The sequence below is a fragment of the Phacochoerus africanus genome, chromosome 16 (assembly GCF_016906955.1).
Source record: "Phacochoerus africanus isolate WHEZ1 chromosome 16, ROS_Pafr_v1, whole genome shotgun sequence".
Taxonomy (NCBI): domain Eukaryota; kingdom Metazoa; phylum Chordata; class Mammalia; order Artiodactyla; family Suidae; genus Phacochoerus; species Phacochoerus africanus.
Window position 1 is genome coordinate 31,019,668 of NC_062559.1, and position 24,672 is coordinate 31,044,339.

The 24,672-nt window shown below is 36.5% G+C and overlaps 1 protein-coding gene across 3 annotated transcripts in view; it reads right to left on the reverse strand.

Annotated features, from left to right (window-relative positions):
- Window positions 1–24,672, reverse strand: part of MDFIC (MyoD family inhibitor domain containing) — a 100,148-nt gene that overhangs the window by 24,478 nt on the left and 50,998 nt on the right. For all 3 annotated transcript variants that reach the window (XM_047763171.1, XM_047763170.1, XM_047763172.1), the window contains exon 4: window positions 16,584–16,856. In XM_047763171.1, coding sequence (XP_047619127.1) covers window positions 16,584–16,856 — 273 coding nt within the window. The remainder of the gene's footprint in view (window positions 1–16,583; window positions 16,857–24,672) is intronic.

Sequence of the window (24,672 nt, forward strand, 5' to 3'; positions counted from 1 at the left end):
TAAAGGACTGAGGAAGAGGAGCAGACAAAGGAGACTGAGCACTTAACAAGGGAATAGAAACCCCAGGAAAAGGAGGTTCCTTGGAAGCAAGAGAGAAAAATATTTCAAGGAGGTGTTGGGTCAACTCCTCTGCTTAGTCAGAGAAATTTCAGGGACACGATAAGGATGGAAATGAACAGCACTGAGATGAGGAGTGACTGAAAAGAGAAGAAGTGGAGAACACAAAGGCAGATGCCTTTCAAGATGTCTGTGAAGGGACAGAGAAACCCTGAAGAGAAAGAAGCAGCATTGCAAAGGGATGGAGTTGAGGAAAAGATACCCACAAATGCTTATGTGTGCTGTGAGATAGGAGAGACATGAAGAACTGGAGGAGGAGTCAAAACAGAATGTGGAAAGGGTTCCTCAAGGGACTGAGTGGGTGATAGGCTCTGCCATAACAGGATGAGCCACAATAGAAGACAGATATCTCTTCCTTTGCAGAGGGAGGTGTAAACAGGTTCACATTATTTAGGTAAGTTTGTGGAACAGACTCAAGGTGAAGAGCACCTGAAGAAATGCTGAATGACCTCCTCTATCCATACAGAGTGAGGACAAGTTTCAGAGAGCTTTGTTGAAAGACAGTATCCACAAAATCAAACAGCCAGTGTGGAAAGTGGGAGGGGGGCAGGTCTGCTCCCTGGACAGGTGACTCCTGTAATCTAGTACCCGGAAGAGCGCATGCCACAGAGCAAACTCGATGGTGACTTGCTGAAGGAACTGGGGATGCAGAGGACCCCTGCTGAGGGAGAGAGAGACTCTAGATGAGACCCAGGACCACACGTGCATAGGAACAAAGTTTTTATGGACATCAAGGTTTCTTCAGTAGAAGTCAGCTCCTGGGTATAGAGAGAGGGTGAAAAGACAATCTAGAGTCGGGGTTCTGAAAGGGAAGTGTGTCAGAATAACAGGGTCTCAAGCAAGTTAGGAGATACGTCAAGAGATCCAAGCCAAAATAGATATACACCTCTACCTATGTATTTATACATTAAAATGCCAGGCTCTCTATAAAATCCATTAGATATATCTATATCTATCTATTGGCATTGTATAAGTATCATTTTAAAATATCTATTTATATATAAAACGGTCAATTGGGGTTCAAGAGCCAGTATGTTCATACTTATTTCTGACTAAAGATACATATATATTTTAAAGCAACAACCATAAGCAAAAGTACTAGGTTAAAAAACAAACAGACTTCTGCAGAGAATTTATGGCACAAGCCTGGACACAGGACAGACCCTTACTAAGAGACCTGTTGACTTGATGAAATTCATTTGGAGGGCCTGAGACAAAGGCGACTTTTGGTTTTACTTTGTCTCCTGTCACTCTACAGAACACATTTTCTAGGAGATAGCAACCATAGCTGTTGATAAGTTCTTTCTAAAATAACCACTCTTCTGTCATTCCAAAATGCAATTTCTATGTCCCTCACTGAGTATAATTATTAGGAAAAAAAATAAACCTAAACTTCTAGTGTCAACTTTAAATCATGTTATGTTAAGGGGATGCTATTCCCCAAGAGGTCCAGTTCCTCCAGTTTGATTTCCCAAGAGAAGTCAGAGTAGAAATTTAGACAGGTTTAATATGTTGTTGGAAAACTAGTATATTAATCCATTTTGCTCTTTTCTTTCAATTATCTTCACATTTCTCACAAAATCCTATATTTCTCAATCTTTAGGAGACAACTACTATTTATTTGTATAAATACTTTCCCCTTCAAAACAGGAAATATAATTTCCCTGAGCAAACTGTATTGTTCAATTTTTTTTCTTCTAATTGCTTCCTATATCCACTTAAGAGATGTCTCCCACCTTTCCATTTCCCCCTTTGGTCAAATGTACATGAAGCAGGGAAGCCCCTTTAAATTGCCAAGAGCCTGTGCTGGGAAAGGAGCCTGAGGCCACACAGTGCTACCTATCAGTTAAAACCCTTTTTGAAAATTAGTCTGAAACACATTTTTCACCAGGTGGTTGACTCCGATTCTTTCTTCTGTTTTCTCCTGTACGTATTTATGGAGAATTACATTAAGATTACCCAAATGGTGGCAGGCAAAACCATGAAGTTAATTTCCTCCACGCCTCTGTGTCTTGGTTTGCTCATAATACCTTGGTAAAAGCCTATCATTTAAATGGAAACATGAGTACAATCTTTACCTAGGAATTGACTATTTGATACAATTCTAAGGTAGAAATTTAGTTATGTCCTTAATTTAAAATGAGTAAAAATGAAAAAGCTATTTACAAAAATGTGTTCTCTGCATTATGAAAACTGCACATAAAAATTAGCAAGTTTACAAAACAAGTAATTTACAAAAGAAATTTATACTGCAAAGAATGCTTAGGATGCAAAGAGAGCTAGAGCAGGGATTCTTATTTATTTGCAAGTGCCATGGACACAAAATATTTTTAAAAGTGAAGAAATTAAAAGATTTCAGTGGAAATCAATTATGTTGAAATAGTTATCATAAAATTAAAAGTTGAGGTATAATAATTATGTGCTTCTTTAGCACATTATAAGCAAGATCTAGGGATGATCTGAAAACTATTATAATTTTAAAGTAATGATTAATGTAAATAGTATTTCATGATTTCTGAAACAACTAATCTAATATGAAATATCAGTGACAAAGTCACAGATGTTATTAATACTACTTAAGTTTATTGCTTTCACTTATAATTGAGGAAAAGGCTAGATTTTGCTTAGTCTAGAAGTTACTGAAATCTGGTTGTTTATTCTTGCCAAACTTATGGACTCTTCTCAAAGCTAAGAATCCCAGAACTAGAGGATCATAGTGGATCTTTGCAGCAGCTTCCTAATATGTTCAGCTGACACCTAATATATAAAAAAATTTTTTCTTCACAAGTTTTTCATAAATATGGCAAATTTATACCATGAGCCCCCCTCTATACTATTTCATGACATACTAGTGGTGAGTTATACTAATTATGATAGTTCTGAGGACCTTTTATAGTTAATACTATAAGTATTAAAATTAATGAGAATACTTCTGAGAGAAACTATTATTTCTACATTACCTCAATTAGCTTTAGGAGTCAGACAGGGTCATTTAAGAACGCAATTTAAAAAAATCAAATAGCGAAGTAACTATGTATTCTGAAGGAAAAGAAACCAATTCAAAAATCATGAGACTCTAAATTCAAGCTAGAAAAAAAAATAATTGTTCAAAAACTTGGGTCTTAAAGAATTGTGAAGGTATTCTTTTTAAGATATATACCCATGCTCACAAACATATAAGCTAATAATAAAACTGTCTGAAAAGAGTATTAAAACATTAATGAAAATGTCATGAATCACTACCATTGAGTTCCTCTAAACTGCAATAAATTGTTCAATGAAATCATGCAAAATTTCTAACTGAAATGAGTCAGGAGGGAGGACGGAAAGAAAGTAAGGAAAAGAAATGGGGGAGGGGTGAGAGGAAGGAGAGATGAGGCGGCAGGTTTTTGAAAGAGAAATAAATAGAGATAAAGGTGTGCTTTGAAGGAACAACCAAAATGAGATGACAAAAACTCTGGGCTCATAGGCCAGATTTTCATAGAACCTTCTATGACGAGTGTACAAAACAGACACATTCCTATTCCTTCAGAATCTTGCTTTTTTTTTTCTTGTTAGGGCCGACATCCACACCATATGGACACTCCCAGGCTAGAGGCTGAATCAGAGCTGCAGCTGCCGGCCGACACCACAGCCACAGCAACACCACATCTGAGCTTAATCTGCCATATATATATATATCATAGCTCATGGCAATGCTAGATCCATAACCCACTGAGCAAGGCCAGGGATCAAACTTGCATCCCAGTGAGCTACGATGGGAACTCCAGAAACTTCCTTTTTAGAAACTCCATGTTTCTAAACATTACAATTCTCTATTCATAAACATTTATTGGTTAACATGTCTACTTAAGCAATAAAACACTAGATATTTCAGGTGTATGGAGAGCTGTGGGGGCACACATGGGAAGGAACTGAAAGAATCTAGTAATAAAACACTGGAGAAAAAGAAAACTTACGACAGCACCAAAGGCAACAATAAAAAATATGGTATAATCAAAACCATTTCCGTTAAAGAAAAGTGCATATACTCCAGTTAGGCGTAAAATTTTGAATTTTTGCTTTCCTCCAGATTGTCAATGGGCAGACCACCTGGCATCTGGACATGAATTAAGATATGGATTATATTCATCAGCATTCAGTTCATTAGCTAAGGTAAATACTTTTCTTCTTCTATCCTCAAAATTGGAACTATTTTTTTTAAGGTGAAAAGCACTTTAGCTAAAGCAGTAAAATTTAGGCTAAAGTGAAACACAAAATATAAAGAAATGTTTTGATTAATAATGGACATCTAAGATAAAGTTTTACTGTAGGTGGTCACCTCAGATATTTGAAGTCAAATTATATTCAATGAACAACTCTCTGATACTATTTTTCTTGTAAATGCACTCCATAAACAACAAGAGACTTGTGAGTCATCAGCCAGTTTTTGTCAGAGGACTCAAAACATCCTGCACATTCTGTATCTCTACCCCAAAAGTTCTTCCTCTGAGAATTGTAGTATTATGCAGTGTCTAGTGCTATTATTGTAACTATGAAATAATTTTTTGAAATCCTTCTAAAATGAATGGAAACTTTTAGCATATTTTACATCACTACAAATGATAAAACAGTTTCTGAGATGGAAGGTTTGCAAAACTGTAAATCTAAAATGTCAAATCCTACTGGTCATTTGAAAGATGGCCAGTTAAATAAATAGAAAGTGCCTCATATGTATAATCCTACTAAAGAAGGCACTATAAAAAATAACCTCAAAGTATGGCCACTTTCTTCTAAAGATATAAAATCTGAGAGGGTTGATAAAATACCAGTAACTACAACATAGAACACCAGGTCATTACCAACAACACTCAAGCAATATATATCGTATTTCCAAAAAAAATTTCCCCTTTAGATCACAGCCCTTTTACTCTTCTCTTCTAGGGAAACTCTTTGAACAGAGTAGCCTAGACTTGTGATCTTCTGTTTCTTTTGCAATAATTTTTCTTCTCATTCTCTCCAGAACCCACTTCAGTCAGACTTTTTTCTCTATCACAACACCATAAGTATGATGGCCTACCAATGACCTTCACAGGACAATGTCCATGGTCACGTCTTACTCATCTCACTGGTCTTCTCAGTTGCCACTGGACACATGAGCACTACCTCCATCTTGAAACACACTCTTCATTTGATTTCCAAGCTGCTCCTCTTTATTAGTTCCTTCTCCATCACCAATTGTTCATCCTATTTTCCTCCCCACAGTTCCTCTTCATTTTCTGACCTCTACATATTGGACTGGTCCAGAGCTCCTTGCTTGGAATATGAGTCTATTTACTCCCTGAGCAAGTAGATCTTAACCCTGCATGTGTATAACATCACAGGGGGAGCTTTTAAAGGATGCTCACTCCAAATGAATTAGATCTTCTTGGGGGCTCTGCCCAGAGTGATATTTCACATTCTACTCCCTTTGCCCAGGAGCTCTTACTCCAAACACCCAGGTGCTGGGATAGAGAAGAATTACAATCCTAGGTGATCCCATCCACTGAATATTCCGTACCCTGATGATGGCATGAAATATCTCAGGATGCAGATCTTTACTCTGACCTCCAAACTCCTCTATCTGACTGATTATTTCACATCACCATTTGGAAAGGCAACGGGCATCTCAAATCCAACATGTTCCAAACCATCTCTGTCAATGGGAACTCCATATTTTCAACTGCTCAGGTCGACTAACCTGGAATCATCTTTAACCCATGTCTTTCTCTCACACTGAAATGTCATCCTTCAATAAATCTTACTCCACTTTCAAAATGCGTCTGTATACAACATCTCTCCACTTCCTCCACTGCCACCCCAATCCACCCCCATCATCTCTCATCTTAATTACTACATAAGTCACATAGTAGGCCTCCTTTCTTTGGACATTGTGTACCTGTAGTCTACCCTCAGCACAAAAGGCAGGTAATACTTAAAAACATAAGTCAGAGCCTGTTAGTCATCAGCTTAAACCCTGTTACTGGCTTCCGACCTCACTCAGGTCAAAATCAAAATCTGTACAGTGGCTGATTGGGCTCCTCGATAAGCTAACACCCTTCACTGTTTAGTTCTTTGAGATAAGTGTTTTAGGATAAGACATCTAAAGGTATCCAATGTCTTTGGTTACCTTTGGGAGTAATACAAGAGCTAATAGGATATTGTTACCACCTTAAAAACCCAAGGAAAAGAAATGTAACTGTTGGATTCCCAAAGAAGCAAATGAACCAAACATGACCAGAGTCGCTGTGTTAAAGACTATCACAATTGACCTATAATAACTTGGAATTTTGATTGTCTTTAAAGCCTTTGCTTGTTGAGAGTAATTCAGTTAAGAGTAGACCACACTAAAACACAAATTTACTTTAAATACATTTTAAAATTAAGCAACTCAATTCCACAGTAGTTTCATCACTCATCTTTCCTAAACTTTTATATCTTTAACAGCTTACTTACTTGTGTTCTATTTCTTTTCCTATACAATGTGTAAAAGCTATGATTAAATTCAGTTAAGAGCCTTATCAAGCTCAAGTATAGGAAACCATCAACATCCATTAACCAAGTGGTCCAGAGCACAAGTCAGGAATTTAGAACTCAGAATCATAAAAGACTTCTCTGTCAATGTCTTCCATTCAAAGGCAACTAATACTTCTGGAATGGGTAGGATGGTATTAAAGTATTTAATATTTTAATAAATATTAAAAGTATTAAGTACTAAAGATAGACTTTAATCTTTTTAAAGGTTTCGTTTCCTCATACCAAGTCATTCCATAGAAGTTACTCAAAAAGCTTCTAAGATTAATCAACCACACAACCCATACAGAAGTAGTTATCCAGGTTAACAGTTCCTTAAATGCTTGTCTGGTTGCTCAATTCTCATGCCATGATCATGGATGCATGTTTACATAGCTGAGTATGTTGAACTCTAGATCTAAACTCTATATGATGGCTTGTTAAGAAGGGTATGATATAACCTTAAATCTTCATACTTTCTCTCTCTCCTGGATTCCTTCCAGCTAAATGTAAACACACACCAAGATTTCCCAGCTTAAAACAAAATAACCCCAAACAAGACAACCTCCCTTCGACCTAGGCTTCCCCATCCTAGACTTTGGTCTTTTCAGAATTCTTGTCATCAGTGTGTTGCATCTCATCCCACAACCTACATCATTCTAGCTTCTCCACAAAAAAACGGCTCTTCATTAGGTCACCAACAGATATCCACAGTTTTTAATTCAACAGAATTATTTCAGTTCTCATCTGATGCAAGCTGTCAACAAGAGCTGGTGCAATATCGAGTGCAGTCCTCTTCCTCGACTTAAAGTATTTCTGCCCAGGCCACCATGAAACCACCCTCTCCAGTTTGTTTCTTCTCTCACCTTTCTTACTGATTTCTCTCAGCCAGATCATCTTCCTCTTCTCTCTGCTTGCTGGCCTCTCCTCTAGGCTATCTTATCAGGGTCATGGCCCCATTCTGACATCACCTCTGCAGAAAAGTCTGAACTTTCCATGGGATTGTCTCCCGAGGGCTCAAGCTGAACTCACACTCCCATCCCACCAAACTGGCTGTCCTCCAGTGATCCCTGAGTCACACAGTTCTCAGCCATCTGACCTTTGCTTTCAATCTCTGCTTAAGAAAACTCATTCAGATGCATAGTTTCAAATATCCCCTCTATGAGAACAAATGTAAATTAACATGTTTGCTTCTAACTCCTTCTCTCAAGCTCCACTTGTCTATTTCCAAAGGTCCTCAGATTGTATATCATCATTTGAAATTGAACCTGTTTAAAACAACTCATGACCAGCCTCAAACTACATTCAGCTATTCTTCTTGATTTCCTAATTTTATTCATTTTCCCAACTAATTGAACAAGACAATGAATGGCAGTCTGCTTAGGATGACTATTTGGTTGCTGTTCCACTTCTTTTAGCTTTAGTCCTGGGCCAGGACCCCCCTACTCAATCCTGAAAGCCTAAAGAAAACCACCAGGTTCTCTACCACGGACACATGGTACCATGACTCTTGAAGTTGAAAATAAACTGTAATCCTGGACAAGACTGGTTGGTGTATTTACCTGTTACTGTTTCACCTAATGAAAACACCAGCTCAACTTTCCATTACCATACAGAGAAGAAATGAAAACTGATATATTAATAGCATCATTAGATGTATTCGATTCTTCTTTCCATTTAGCCTGTTATTCTGAAGCTGGATTTCTAAATAGTCTCTTCACTTGCCTTCCCCACACCCCAAAGCCTCCTGGCCAATCTATCTGTATCCTCATTGTTTTATTTCCTCCCCACCCATCTCCTGAGTGAATGCTAAGCTAATTTAAATTCTCAGAGCACTGGACTAAGCTTGTCTACAAAACCAAACATCAAGGGTGAGTCCATACACAGTAGAAAGCTATGTATATTATATAAAAGAAGTGCTATGAGATTTGAGGTATATTTTGAGGTGTCTCTATGTTTCAAATGTCAAATTATATATATTTCAGAACCTTGTAAAATTGTTGCTCTTCATCAAATGGATGGGTATGGGAATAATTTACTCTAGATCATAAATTATAAAGTTAACCTATTTTCCTAAACTCCAAAGGAAGTATATTTTGAATATTTACATTTGGCCCTAAAGTAACACTTATTACTATAAATACTCTGGATAGATAATTGTTTTAATTTATTTTTACAAACAGCTAGTTCAGTATTTCAAGTAAATAAAAAGCAATGATTTATACTTTGACATAGTCAACTTTGATAATGCCTGCTCTCCAAACATACATACACACACCCTTCTCTTTGTATTACGATTATTCCATTTAGCTTGTTGGCTGAGCAATGAAATTTATTAAAATCCTATTTTCCAATGGACTGGCAAATATTGCATTGGAAAGCAGAATTCTAAACCTTTCTCCCACACAATTATTCTGACATGGAATGGAAGGCACTCTGCCTGAGAAAACAGAACAAAACAAAACAAAACATCATCCAAGCAAATTAAGTATTTTGAGGAATGCAGCACTATATCTTGCCAAAGTCACAGAAAATTTGTTTCTGGAAGTTCGGATTATAATACTACAGTCATATCATAAAGTGCTATTATTATCCTTCCACTAAAATACTAGTACTTCTCTAAGAGAGGTTTTTATGGGGGGAAAAATGAATAAGATTTTACAATACTACTAAAACTAAGAATGAATTATTCAATTCCAATTTTAACTTTCTAATTTTTTTTTTCTGGTTTTAGACTCTGGGAATGTGTAGTTGACTGAAAAACCACACGGAGTAAGGAGAAATCTTAATGGACTTGGAAGGCAGAAGTTCCGAGTTTGAAGTCTGCCTCAGCTGAGTTTCTTTTTGCCTTTCTTTTAACTTAAATAACTGCACTCCCTTTAATCTCCCCACACTATCTCCCTTATACTACCTTCAGTGATTCCTGAGGTTTCCACCATAATATTGCGGAATGTTAAAGAATAAGTACCTACGGTTTCCAATTTATGTTCCTGCTTGTTTCAATGTTTAGTAAACACTTATGATGAGCCAGGCACTAGACTATGTGCTCAAAGTTAAAAGATAAATAAAACAAAAATCTCTGCCTTCAATGGATACTACAGATTATTGTAGGAAGACAGTTAAGCGAACAAAACTCTAGAGTCATTTTGTATTGAGAGGACACTGGGAGGAACCAAAAGAAGAGCTATTAGCCCATCAGGGTATGAGGAAATGATGCTTGAGTTGGGCTCTGGAAAAAAAAAATATATATGTCAAAGCCAAGAAGGCAAAAGCGAGTGAGAAGAACATTCTGGAATGAGGGGAGAGAAGCAGGAAAGGCATTTGGCTGTGTCATTAACCATGTGTGTAGGGACCTTTATGCATAGCAGTGAAGGCACAATTTTAAGTATAAGGAGTTAAGTCCCAGTTTGCACTGTTGAGGAGAGAAGGGGAAGTGGTGAGGTCAAGGAAAGATATTTTTACCATTTTACCAGCAAGTCTCAAGGAAGGAGGGGGCGTGACCTAGCTGAGTCACCTAGTGGGCTTTTCAAGCTGTCCTGCTCCATCTCCTTTAACGGCTGTGTGCCCCACCAGACTGCCTCCTAGTACAGTCAAGGCTGTACTCCTCCTACGATGACATGATGCCTGTCCCTATGGGGGGTTGTGAAAAACTGCTACGCTATGAATGCAAGGTGGAAATACACTGAAAAGGGGAGGAAGAAGAGTCTGGAAAGGAGACAGAGAAGGGTCTTAAAGGTAAGCAGCCAAGAGACTAGTTTAAAGAAAGGGAAGCAGAGGGAACCAATAAAATGGGAGGATAGAGGGAGGATGGGCTTAAGTCCATCCATTTAAGTTCAAAGCCTTCCTAAAAAACTTGTTAGCATCCCTGGCTTGACGAGTTTCAAACCAATTCATCATTTTACCTATAGTAAATAGTTCATTACTAAAGTACCAATTACAGTCTATCAAGAATGCAGGTTCTTAACATATAGCAGGATATACATTTATATAAATTTATATATTTTAATGCAACCACTAATCTAATGTCATCAACAAAATCTTAGCATTTACATCACAACACAGGTTATATTCAGTGCATTAAAAACCTATACAACTTAACTTTACATCAGAAAAGGAACTGAATACAATGTTTCCCTTAATTTTTGGTGGCTTACATAATTGCAGCTATAGAATTTCTGCCTTAGAGAAAATATAATGTTTCAAAGAAATATAAACTGGATACAGACTGATGTCCTTCAGAGAAGTCTTAAGTATCTGGCTATACACTTTCAGAACGGGGCATTCCAGGCTGCCTATGGACTGGTCTTTTCCGGGCTTATCTCTCCTGATCTGACTTCTCCAAAATAACAAAGCTATTTATATGGTTCTCTGAACAAAACACACTATTTCATAAGCCCTCGTTAGCCTTGAATGCCTCCTTCAACTCCCTTACCTGGTCTTATCCTTATGGTCTCTATCCAGGCATTGCCTTCTCCAAAAAGCTGACATTCCTGACCCTTCCTTCCTTGAGTGCTCCTTCATGATGATGATAACAGCAGCTAACACTTAGCCAATACTTCATCCTAGCCAGGCTCTGTTCTGACTCAGCTGAATGCAACATCAACTCAACTCTTCACAACAATCCTCTGATATAGGTGACTAATTATATTGCTACTTTATAGACAAGACATTGAGGTCAAAAAGAGGTTAAGTAACCGACCCAAGAACAGATCATGGGTCACTGGTAAAGCCAATATTTGAACCCAAGAAGACTGGTCCTAGAGTCTGTGCTGTAATCACTAGGCTATACTGCCCCTAGAATTAAAGATGAGACATCCTTCCGTGTAAACAAATGCTCTTGACTCTCTTGTCCAGAATTTATGTTCAAAGGGCTGCTGGGTTTGGAAATGCATTTCTCTATATACTAAGTCTGTCTATGAATATGAAGTATAAGTTAACAAATATTTCTAAAAAGTATAAAATGTCTCCCAAAAATATTTGTTGAAAATTTTTACAAAAACATGTAGCTATGTCTGGCACACCTGAAATGTATTAAGATTTTTCTCATCTCAGGAATAGTAAATCCTCTTTGAGTCTAATGAAAACCCTTGGCAGTTTGAATATTATATGATACTAAATTATACTATAATTATTTCAAAGGTCAAAAATCTTAAACATTTAGTCTTAAAACCCTCTACCTGGGTGAGGCAATCAGAAAATTGACATATGTATGAAAATATTTAATTATACAAAACAAGTAGAAATCTGCTAATTTAATGATCCTTAAATAAAATATACAATATTTCCCCACATGGGTATTTTTCTTCCTCTATTGCATAAAAGGAAGTTTTTTTTTAAAGAACCATTTTTAAATGAATGTGAGCATACATTTTATTTTGCAGTGCTAGTTTCAAGGAAGTGGTTTGGAATAAAACATTGCATCACTTATTAACTGGTGGGAAACTCTATGAAGCTATTGTAATAAGCACCACTGTAAATTAAAAACAAAATTGACTCAGGCCTAGTCCAGCCTCTTCAGGAATTTACAGTCTAGTAGGGAAGGAAAATGGGCGCAGAACATTGGTGCGAGAATTGTTTTTAAAATTTCAGGAGGAAGTGCTTAAAGAAGGCAGATTACAGTAATAAAGAGATCCTGCCTGACCCACAGCAATAATGCTGTCAACATCCCATGTGATGCTAGAAGGACCAGTAAAATACCTTTTTCTCAGAGAACTTGAAGGCAAAAATATCATAGTGGCTAGGAGCATAGACTGTGGAGCCAGAATGATCTGGGTTTGAATCTCATTTCTGTTGTGTGCCAATTGGCTTTGGCAGATTCACTTAACCTCTCTCTGTGCCTCAACTCTCTCATTTATAATTAGATAATATAACATATAGTTCATAGAATTCATGGTGCTTTGGGGAGGATTAAGTCAGTTCACATGAATGAAGCAGGTAGACCAGTACCTGGTACAGAGAATGACCCTACATAACTAATTCTAGGAATCAACATAGCTTAAAAAGAGAATCTGATGGAACACATGTCTATTGTACTGAGGCTTTAAATAACCCACAGTTAAAGACATATGAAAAGATGTCACCAACCCACTGACTCAATTACGTGACTGGGTCAATCCTTACCTCTGTATAGGCAATGGACCCACATCCTAGCAGTGTTTTCCAAATTCGGTCAGCAAAGCAGCCCTTAGAGTCCTTAATGAAACACCATGAAATGGTTATGCATTTAATTACATCATCTGAACCAGAAAAATGTTTCTCTAGCTCTCATTATTTTTTATGTGCCATATAAAAATCATAACCACAAACACCATTGATTTAAAAAAAAAAAAAAAAAGAGACACACACACATTGCCAGACTCGGCACAATTAGCTGATCTTGAGGTTTTAAGTAAATATTGTTTTGCTACTTGTTTGCTCATTTTGCTGTAAGAACAGCAGAGACAATAAAGTCTTAAGAAAAATGTGAAACAAAAAGAAAAAAACATGAAATTGAGAAAAGCCTAGTAATTAAATCCCCCATTATTTTAAAAAATAGTAATTTGTATTCATTTTTCATAGTATCATAGCCTATTCAAGACCTACTGTTCTGACGTATAGGGCTCCTCAAATCTTATCAAAATAATTTCTGCCATAGTCCTGTTCTACTTATCAGGTACTATATTTCTCTTCACTCAGGAATCATATATTCTATAGCCCAAAAGACCTATTCTGAGAATTAGGCAGCTTTGCTTATAAAGAGAGCTCACAGAATCTGGGAACCAAACCTAACCTTAAAGATTTCTAATCCAAAGCATTTTCAAGAAAAAAAAAAAAAGCAGCCCCATAGAAATCCATGTCCCCCAGCTAGCTGCTGGCAGAGCTGAGATCCTTCTTTTAATTTGCTGTCTACCAATTCTCTGCTTTTTTTGTTTGTTTGTTTGTTTTGGGGTTTTTTGTTTAACTATAGTGCATTATCAAAGAATAAACTTAACTTCAAAACTGAAAGAAGAAACAATAAAATTGGAAGGCACAACCTTAAATAGGAAAAAAAAAAAAAGAGAAGCAGGAAGATGTCTACCTCTGAGAAAATATGAAATAGGACAAGAGACTTTATCTAGATTCAAGGGATCATATTAAAAGGAACCTACCATTAGACTAACCTAACAGCAAAGTAATGGATGGGATATTGTACAGTATGTTTTGACAACTTCATTGGTACGTCCTATTCCTCATGCCCCCAGTCCAATCTGGAACAGATTTGTGGTAAAAGAAGGATTATAAGGGATGTCCCTTAGCCACCACACCTTTGTAGTCGGCCATAAGTGTGAGTATGTGTGGGTGAGAGGGGAAGAGGAAGATGGAAAGGAAAAAGCAAGGAAGAGGGAGAGTTTTATCTTCATATATTACTTATGAAGCTGCATTATTCCAATAATAATAAATTCAGACCTGCCATTAAAAAGAAGTGAATAAAAAATTTTATAAAAATTCCATAAGCTATTTCAAGTTTGATTGATATGTAAATGTTATCATTCTTTAAAATCAGTAAATATCAAATGGACAAGAAGTTAGGAACATAGTAAGAAAAGTCAAATGTATAAAACAAGTAGATTTCAATTGCATTCAATTATTTCACCCAATCACCTAGAAGCAAAGATCCTCTAAAGAAAATTACATTGCCTTCCCAACTCCTTGGAGAGCCGGTTTAGTTAACAGCCTACCTATGCTTCAGAGATGACCATGCAGCTTACATGTCAAACTCATTTTAAAGTGTCAATCATGTCCCTTTCAATCTAATTAGTTTGGAAAGTAGTGTCACTGACCTGGAACTATGCAGACCATTTATTATCATATCATTTGATCAACCTAACACTTTACCTCAGTTGAGTTTGAGACACCTGTAGCCAAAATGTAATATCCTTCTCTCACTCATTACTGGTAACTCTCAATACAATTTCCTATTTACAACTCAATTTATCTCTATGAATAAGCATAGCCAACTTCACAGAAGCATGCCCAGAATTTCCACTATTTAAGATTTCATGGTAATTAAAATAGAAAGCTAAGGAGAATAAGAAAAATATTTTATATTTTAAGTATATATGCTATCTGAACCAGAAAAAAATAAATATGGTATATTTACATTATGCAGAAGAGGGAAGAACAGAGGAACATGCACATGCTAAGAGAAATTTGGAACCTTAAACATGAGGGAAAGATATTCTTCTTTTAATATCACACCACAAGCCATTTTTATAAAAGGAGTCCATAGATTATAAGCTCAATGTAATCAGATGGGTTTGTGTTATAATAAAAACTTTTGCAGCTTCATAGCATTTAATTAACAAGGTAATCGCTAATTCCTGAGAGGTCAGAGAACACAGCCAAGTGCATCTAGGGAAGGTGCTAAAGGCCAGGCCACAGGGAGTTTGGAATGAGGCAGAGTTGGTTGGGGGAGCACATCTGTGGCAGCACTGGTAGCTGGAAGTCACCAGGGTCAGTCAAGCACCAGAGATCACCTAGGCCACTCCCTGGCAAGAGCATGAACATGACCACCTCTTGGCTTTAGTTCTATATATTTAAAAACCGATTTACCAAAACTACAATGAGGTACCATCTCACACTGGTCAGAATGGCCATGATTAATAAGTCTACAGATAACAAATGCTGGAGAGTGTGTGGAGAAAAGGGAGCCCCTCACACCCTGTTGGTGGGAATGTAAATTGATACAGCTACTATAGAAAACAGTATGAAGGTTCCTCAAAAACTAATAGAGTTGTCATATGAGCCAGTAATCCCACTCCTGGGCATAATTCCAGATAAAACTGTAATTCAAAAAGATACATGCACCCCAAAGTTCAGAGCAGTGCTATTTACAATAGCCAAGACATGGAAACAACCTAAATATCCATCAACAGATGAATGGATTAAAAAGATGTGGTACATTTATACAATGGAATACTACTCAGCCATAAAAAGAACAATGCCATTTGCGGCAACATGGGTGAAACTAGAGATTATCCTACTAAGTGAAGTCAGAAAGAGAAATACCATATGGACTCTAAAATACAACATACCTCTGAAACAGAAACAAACATAGAGAGTGGACTTATGGTTGCTAAGGGGGAAGGGAGTGGGGGAGAGAGAATTGGGAGTTTGGGATTAGCAAAGGCGCACTATTATATATAAGGTAGGTAAACAAGGTCCTACTGCATAGCACAGGGAACAATATTCAATATCCTGTGATAAATCATAATGGAAAAGAACATGAAAAAGATACGTATGTGTGTTACTGAATCACTTTGCTGTAGAGCAGAAATTAAGACAACATTGTAAATCAACTATAATCCAGTAAAATTTTAAAAAGTGATTTGCAGAGTTCCCGTTGTGGCACAGTGGGTTAAGAATCCAACTGCAGCAGCTCAGGTTGCTGCAGAGGCATGGGTTCAATCCCCATCCTAGTGCAGCAGGTTTAAAGGATCGGGCATTGCCTCAGCTGAAGTGAGGATCACAACGGCGACCTGAATTCATTCCCTAGCCTGCGAACTTCCACATGCCGCAGGCAGGTGTGGCCATTAAAAAAAAAATAAAAATTAATAAAAAACGAATTTGGAAGACAAAAATATAAGTGGATGTCACATTGAATCAGGGATGAAAAAAATACATAAATTCATATGCTACCAAAATGTATTTGTATTTTTAAAAGCGGTATTAAAAAAGTATAGCAGTTACACCTAAAGTAATGACTCTTTACTCTAGAAGACAATCTAAGAGCAGGATGTCAGCTGCCAATGCTTCCGCTCCTAGCCTGTGTTTTCCTTTGGGGAAGTTGCATTTTACCAAAATTCCTGTTTGAAGGATAAGCAAGATTCTTCATTGATGTTTGCTTAATCAAATAATTATTAGTAGCTATAATTTTACATCTGGTCAAATAAAATATGCAAATATTTTACACTTACCTTCAGGTGAAGAGCCCGTCTTCTGGGAAAAGACAGCATTTACTTTGCTCTTCTTACTGATGTCACTGTTGACAGACAAGCTGGACTGAATTTTTCTATGCATTTTTTGAGAAACAGGTGCTGACAGTCTTCGATTATCGGCAGATACATGTTTGGCCCCGTGGTGGATTCCATTTCCATTGCTCAGACTTGGGTGACCATTCTTTATCTTGCCTATTTCCTCCTCACTTTCCTGCACTACAGTTTGAAGCTGAGGCAAGCGCTGAGGCTGGGCTAAATTTGAAAGAAAAAAAAAAAAAAAAACAGGGAAAGTTTATCCAGTTAAAAAAAAAAATGAGTATTTTTAAACAATCAAAAAACACTCAATAGCAGCCTTTTTACCCATACTACAAAAAATATTTTTTACCCAAAATACAAAAATAAAGAGAAAAAAGGAAAATATTAATAAACATGAACATAGAGAAAGTATAATTTCTGAAAGGGAAAATAGGAAGGGAGGAGTCACCAAACATAACTTTACATGAGGGATAGATAAACAGAAGAGAAAAAGTGATGTGTCTTCTATAAGAAAATTTCAGTTGGAACTCTGACAAAGTTAATAGAGGGAGAGAGCATTGTTTTTATTTTTTAATTTTTTTTGTCTTCTGTCTTTTTAGGGGCACACCTGCAGCATATGGAGGTTCCCAGGCTAGGGGTCTAATCGAAGCCGCAGCTGCCAGCCTACACCACAGCCACAGCAACACCAGATCCAAGCCACATCTGCGACCTACACCACAGCTGCAACCTACACCACAGCCTACATCACATCTGGCAATGCCAGATCCTTAACCCACTGAGCAAGGCCAGGGATGGAACCTACAACCTCATGGTTCCTAGTCCGATTCGTTTCTGCTGCGCCACAACAGAAACTCCTTGTTTTTATTTTTAATTCGACTTTAAATTCTGGAGAAGAAAACCTTTTTCTATATTCTTCAATTTGATTTTAAAATAAACCATTTATGAAAAGTCAGGAATAGAACTTCCTTAATCTGATAAAACATATCTGCCAGAATTAAATGTCAGCACCAGAGAAGGGTTCCTGTTTGGTCAGGACCAAGAAAAGAATGCTCACCTTCACCCTCTTATGCAGCATGACACTAGCAAAAGCAATAAACACCAAAAATAAAAAAAAAAAAGAGGTCTCAGCCCTGGAAAGGAAAAACATTTTTGAGATGGATATATGCTTCCAATGTTCCAGGGGAAATCTAAGAGACTATACATTGTGAAAAATGAATTTTAGCATGATTTATACAGAATGAACCATGTTAAAATCAACAAAGTCCTGTAAGCCAACAGTAAGCAATTAGCAAATACGTAAGAAAATTCATAACAGCAAAAAAGAAAAGCCAGCAAACAAACAAAAACCTTATGAGTAGGAATTAAGCTAGGAAAGAATGGGCAGAGATTTTATGGCAGAAATGACAAAACATTCCTGAAAGACATAAAAGAAAATGCTAATAAATGAAGAGTATAATGTGCTAATTCTGCTATAATGTTAATTCTCTCCAATTTATTTGTTTAATGTAATTCCCATAAAATTTCCAAAGGGTTTATTTATGGTACTTGACAAGCTGATCAAAAAATTTATGAGTAATCAAGAATCACTACAGAAATTTTAAGGAAAAAAAATGACAGTTGTGGGACCTATCAGATATAAAGTCTTATTTTAAACCTGCAATAACTAATACAGTATGATGCTGGTCTAGGCATGGATACACAAACCAATGGAACAGCAGAGAAAGTTCCAAAAATGTGTGTATACATGTAAGTGCATGTATCTCTCATATAAATATATTTACAATGTATTAAATCCCTTTATATTGAAAAGCCTAAAAGAAAAGTACAAAGTATTTGAATAGCATGATATGAAAAAGGGCAAGTTAATTTGATTTTTTGGACAATGAATCTCAAAACAGTGTCATTTGTACTGCCCAGCATTTCTGAATACCCTCACAGATTTTGACAACCTCCTCACTCTCATCCCTAGATTCCCCTTCAGCTAGAAGGCATATATGTGACCTAAGTTCTACAAGCAGAAGTATGACGTACAGGCTGAAGTGACCAATGCAAGACGGTAGCTGCACCCAGGAGGTGGAGCCTTTTGGCACGGACAGTGAAGAAGGTGTTAGTCTTGGCAGTGGAGTGCAGTGCAGAGCATGGTGCCCACTTCCTAGCAAACCAGTGGGCCACAGGTGCACAGTAGTGGGGTTTTCAGTAAGGAAGCCCCCTTGAATGGGTGAGAATGATCCTTATAATTCTTAGGAGAGTCTATGGGCAACTAAAGAATTCATTTTCTATTTACATTAGCCAAAATGGATTATGGTTTTGCAGCTAAGAGCTCTGATCTCCCCTTAAAATGTAATCTGTTTATATTTGTTAAGTAAGGAGATTCTTTTTTTTTTTCATTTTTAAAAAATTTATTGAGGAGTTCCCATCATGGCTCAGGGGAAACAAATCTGACTAGCATCCATGAGGATGCAGGTTTGATCCCTGGCCTCGTTCAGTGGGTTAAAGGATCCAACGATGACATGAGCTGTGGTGTGGGTCACAGATGAGGCTTGGATCTGGCATTGCTGTGGTTGTGGTGTAGGCTGGCAGCTACAGCTCTAATTTGACTCCTAGCCTGGGAACCTCCATATGCTGCAGGTGTAGCCCTAGAAAGACCAAAAAAAAAAAAGTATTGAAATAGTTGATTTACAATGTCATGTTAATTTCTGCTGTACGTCAAAGTGATTCAGTTATACATATACACTTATCTGTTCTTTTTCAGATTCTTTTCCCACAAAAGTTATCACATAATATTGAGTAGAGTTGCCCATGCTATACCGCAGGTCCGCGTTGACCATCCATTGCATATACAGTAGTGTGCATGTGCCAATGCCAAACCCCCAATCTATCCCTCCATCCTTCCCCCCTTTCACCTTTGGTAACTCTAAGCTTGTTTTCAAAGTCTGTGAGTCTTTTTCTATTTTGTAAATAAGTTCATTTATATCATTTTTTATATTACACACTTAAATGACTTCATATGATATTTGTCTTTCTCTGTCTGACTTACTTCACTACAGAGCCAGAAATGAAATTCTTAAAACTAACGTTTGCCTTGCTTGTGTAGTTCTTAGCAAAGTTATCAATCTTAGCATTTCTGCAGAAACAATAGCAACACAAAAACCACTCATTGTCAAATTTTATTATTTTATAATCTCCTGGAATTTCAAAGCCTAAACTTGTTTTAATTAGCTTTTTCTGTTTATGATTATGAACAGTTATGAAATGTAAATTAAATCTGAATACTAAGAGGTCTTCAATTTACAAAAAGTATTGCATGCAAAGCTGTAACAACCCCAGTGTTCACTGTAGCACTATTTACAATCTAAATGTCCACTGATATATGAATGGATAAAGATGTGGTATAGCTACACAATGGAATGTTAGCCATAAAAAAGAATGCAATAATGCCATTTGCAGCAACATGGATGGACCTAGAGATTACCATAGTAAGCCATACATAGCCAAAGACATATATTATACGCCATTGCTTATATGTGGAATATTTTTTTAAAAAGGTGGTATAAATGAACTTATATACAAAATAGAAACAGACTCACATACATAGAAAATAAACTTGTAGTTACTAAAGTATGTGGAAGAAAAGGATAAATTAAGAGATTGGGATTAACATATACACACTACTATATATAAAATAGATAACGAACAAGAAGCTGTTGTGTAGCACAGGGAACTATACTCAATATTTTGTAATAACCTATAGGGAAAATAATTTTTGAAAAAAAAATGTAACGAAACCACTTGGCTATATACCTGAAACTAATTCCACTGTGTAAATCAACTATACTGCAATTAAAAAAAAAAAAAAGCTGTAACAGTTATACATAGCATTGATAATGTCTAAAGGGGACTGAACATTTGTGATCTGGGGACTACTAAGACTTGGTATATATTTTTGACAAAGATGTCTGCTTGTATTTGAATAAATCATTAGCACACATTGTTTACTTCCATTTTTGTTCATACATCCTTTGTTTCTTGAAGAAAAAATATCTTAACATACCAGAATAGTTTACCCATGAATGTACCTATTATAAGAAAAGTTTTTCTTTTACATAACAAAAAGCATCATTTCCCACCAAGTCTATTAACATTAATACCCAATTTATAAAACTAAATATACGAACTCCTCTTAAGAGTTTTTCAGTTCTTCAGGGATAAACAAAGGAGAATCATTATCTAAAAATTTAACATTTGGGGATAACACAAAGTAATGGTTGCAAAATTTATCAAAATAGTGTGTTACTCCTAACTTCTGGTGAAGAGAAAAAAAGAAAAGGTTACTTCTCTGTTGAGCAGCTATATAGGCCCTTCTCAAAACTCAAATCGATAATCAAGCTTCTGTAAAAAAAGATCTATTTCTTATGGGTGTGCAATCATTTGATCTAGAGATGAATTTGCTGCTCCTGTAGCTTCTTGTATCAACTAGCATGACATCCTAATGACTGGTATTGAACATAAAGCCCATGATGCACATGTATTTAATGGGATGCCAAAGAAGACAGTTAAACCTAATTTGGTGGGGTTTTGCTTTGTTTTGTTTTAGAGCTCTTTCCAGTAAGCTCACCACATAAATGGAATGCTGTGGGCTACTTCTCTGAAAAGAATAATTCGAGCAATCTGAGAGCTTGGTTAAGTCCAAATACTGACCAATGCTGGGGAGACTTCTTATCAAAAAAAAAAAAAAAAACAAAAAACAAAACACCTTGTCATATTCCATAATCCAAGATAAATTTAAAATTACTATGCAAAAACATTCTAATAAATAAAAGTAAATGTGGTAAAAGACAATCAGGTCTTGCCACCAAAATCTAACACTGACAGATCTGACCTTTATCTACTCTCAAAATTGACTATTTGCAAATTACTGGGTATGGCTAGAGTGATAGTCAAACACATCCTTAATGATTTATCTACATTTCAATCTTCAAAATGATATCTATTTCTGTTGGCAGATAAATGATAGTACATTCATTTCTGTTTCACTCTCACCTAATTATTTTTAGCATAGTTTGTATTATGGTCAGGTAACCAAGTATTATCTCTTCACTCCAGTTTCTTAACCTTATGATTTTGTCAGATGCATGCAATATGTAAGTCAAAGCAAAACTGGATAAACGCTAGATATGGGAGTTATCTTAACAGACATTTATTTTACTTTCATTGATAATTTTTCACAGATGTGACTTAAATCATACAGTAAAAGCACAGCTAAAACCAAGTCAGAGAAGTGATTTTATTCTCAAATAAAGAACAAAAAACGTCTGACTGATTAAACCATAACTACGTGCCTTTCAACAGATTTCTTTTCCTTATTGTGTAAAAGTTGTGTATGGCTTTAAAAAAAAAAAAAAAAAGCACACGAATATGGGAACGACACAATGCTTCTTAAAACACAAGTGATGCCTAGGGACCCTCGCTCTCCCTTTAATGATCCACTGCTCTCATTCAGCTGTCTTTCTTTTTTCAAATCTTTACATATGTGACAGCTCTCAAAAGTAGACCATAGACCATCTGGCATTTTCAGAGGTGTAACTTGTGCAAATTCAGCTCTATTGGGAGTGCACTGCTATCTTCTGCCTGCGTTATAAAGGGACAATAGAATGTAGAACTTATGAGTTGTTTTGAATTATTCATTTTTTTTGCCTGTATATTCAAGAAATTTTACAAACTCTGCATTTTGTACTACATAATCACATGCGTTAAAGGTACAAAGAAACTTTTTGACACCTCTTTTCTACAGAAAGCTGGCATTTTGTTTGATATGTGAACATTCAGCATCTGTTATATCATTCTAAACAGGATGGGTGCTTCTACAAAAGACCCCATTTTAAACTTACTCTATATGAGCAAAAAAATGTATTCTTGATATTCAGTAACGAATGCAATACACATCAAAATTTCTAATACCAGTTATATGAACATTCAGCATCTCCAAACCTGTATAGCAATGGTCACCCGCTTACCGTGTGTGTAAAGAATTTTTTTAAAAAATCATTGCTCATACAATGCAGCATGATTGTAATTTTAATATCCATGATGAATAGTCACAAATGTCTTAAGAAATTCTGTGCTTTCTAGGTTCAAATGTTTTCAATCAGGAAGGAAACCAATAGAATTAGATCTAGTGATTTTCAATGAGAATAATAAGTATGGGAGTAATGAGTCAATAGCATGAACTTCTTTTGATATATTTTTTTTAAACTGGGTGATATTGTAGCTAGTAATAACTATACTTGAAACTGCAGCTGCTAGAGTAGCAATATAAAGCAACATCCTGCTATAGCATATAATCTATTAGCGTGTGCAAATCACCTTCGGTTGCCAGTCTCTTTACACAAGTCAGATTTAATAAAATTACAAAAGAATTCTCATGCCACATAGTCAGCTTAAATGGTTGTTGTACACATACAAAGAAACTAAATTAAATGCTTAGGATTTAAAATTATCAGTAACAAAATGATCAAAATAGAATATGGAGAATAGAACATGGATGGGGAAAAAAGACTTGGTGTAAACCGAAATTATCCTTTCCAGGGACAGTTAGAGCTTTTATTGGGTGCTCAGAACTATGCTATTCCATGGTCACTATGAGACAGACAAGACACAAACACACACATATGGTGGATTTTATTTATACATACACATACAATATTATTTTATTATGTATGTCTACAATATACATCTACACCCAATAACAGCTTTAAAAGTTACTACTTCAATATGGAATAATATAGTACAACTATATACTTTATTGTTATAATGTAAATATAAGCTAAAATCAACTAAAATGAATGTGCTTTAGACAACTCCATCAGCCTGATGCAAGCTTTTCTCAGCATGCAGACCCTGGGTGGACCTTACATCCTAACACACATTCTGGAAGCTCCCTAGCATTTTCTTTCTCCATTTCTTTAGTTCCCTTCCAAGGGCCTTCTGAAATTTATTTCTCTCTCAAGCTTCTGAACTTTTTCATTACACATTTCCCGTCTTCATTTCATTTAATGTGTATACTAACATATGGAGATACATTTGGGAATCACAATTTGTATTTCGGGGGTGGGGGAACTCTGATCATTTGAGAATCCCAGTTAAATTCTGTGACTACGCAACTGGGACCTCGCAGGGTAGAAGGGCTTGTCTTATGATGGTATCACATCTATGAGCATTTTTAATAATAATTCCTTTTTAATTATTGCAAAATCAACCACCAGATATCAGGGGTTGGAGATAACTTCTTCTCAAGACAAAAGAATAAAACTTTAGAAGTTTTGGGGAGAATTGAGCAGTTTTCTCCCTTTCATAAAGAGCATCTAGAAAGTTCCTAAACATCTTTAAGTAGTACCTGGAAGAGGGCAAAGGCCAGCTGTTCCAGGATCCCTCCTCCCCATAATCTCAGGCACTGGGTTAACCCAGGTCCCAGTCTTCTTATAGTTGAGCTACATCATGTATCCATGTTTGCTCTGAAGGAATGAGAGAAGAAATAATCTCATTTCTTATTTCTGCCACTTCCAGGCTTATACATGAAGACTTGGGTGTATCCTCCCTATACTTCTCTTTTATTTATTTATTTATTTTTCACACTGGCGGCAACCCAGCTTTATCCACAGCTGAGGGAAATATCCTAAGGGATGTTGGAGAAACCAAAGAGAAGGAACCGCATGACAGCAGGGAGAGCCTCTCAACCAACCTGGAACACTCAGCTCATACATACTGTTACATAAAAACTAAACTTTGATTTCACCACCAGATTAATGCTAGGACTCATCTTTTTTTGTTGTTGTTGTCTTTTTAGGGCCACACTTGCGGCATATGGAGATTCCCAGGCTAGGGGCTGAACTGGAGCTGTAGCCTCCAGCCTACACCACAGCCATAGCAATGTCAGATCCAAGCCACATCTGTGACCTACACCACAGTTCACGGCAGTGCTGGATCCTTTTAACCCACTGAGTGAGGCCAGGGATCAAACCCACAACTCATGCTT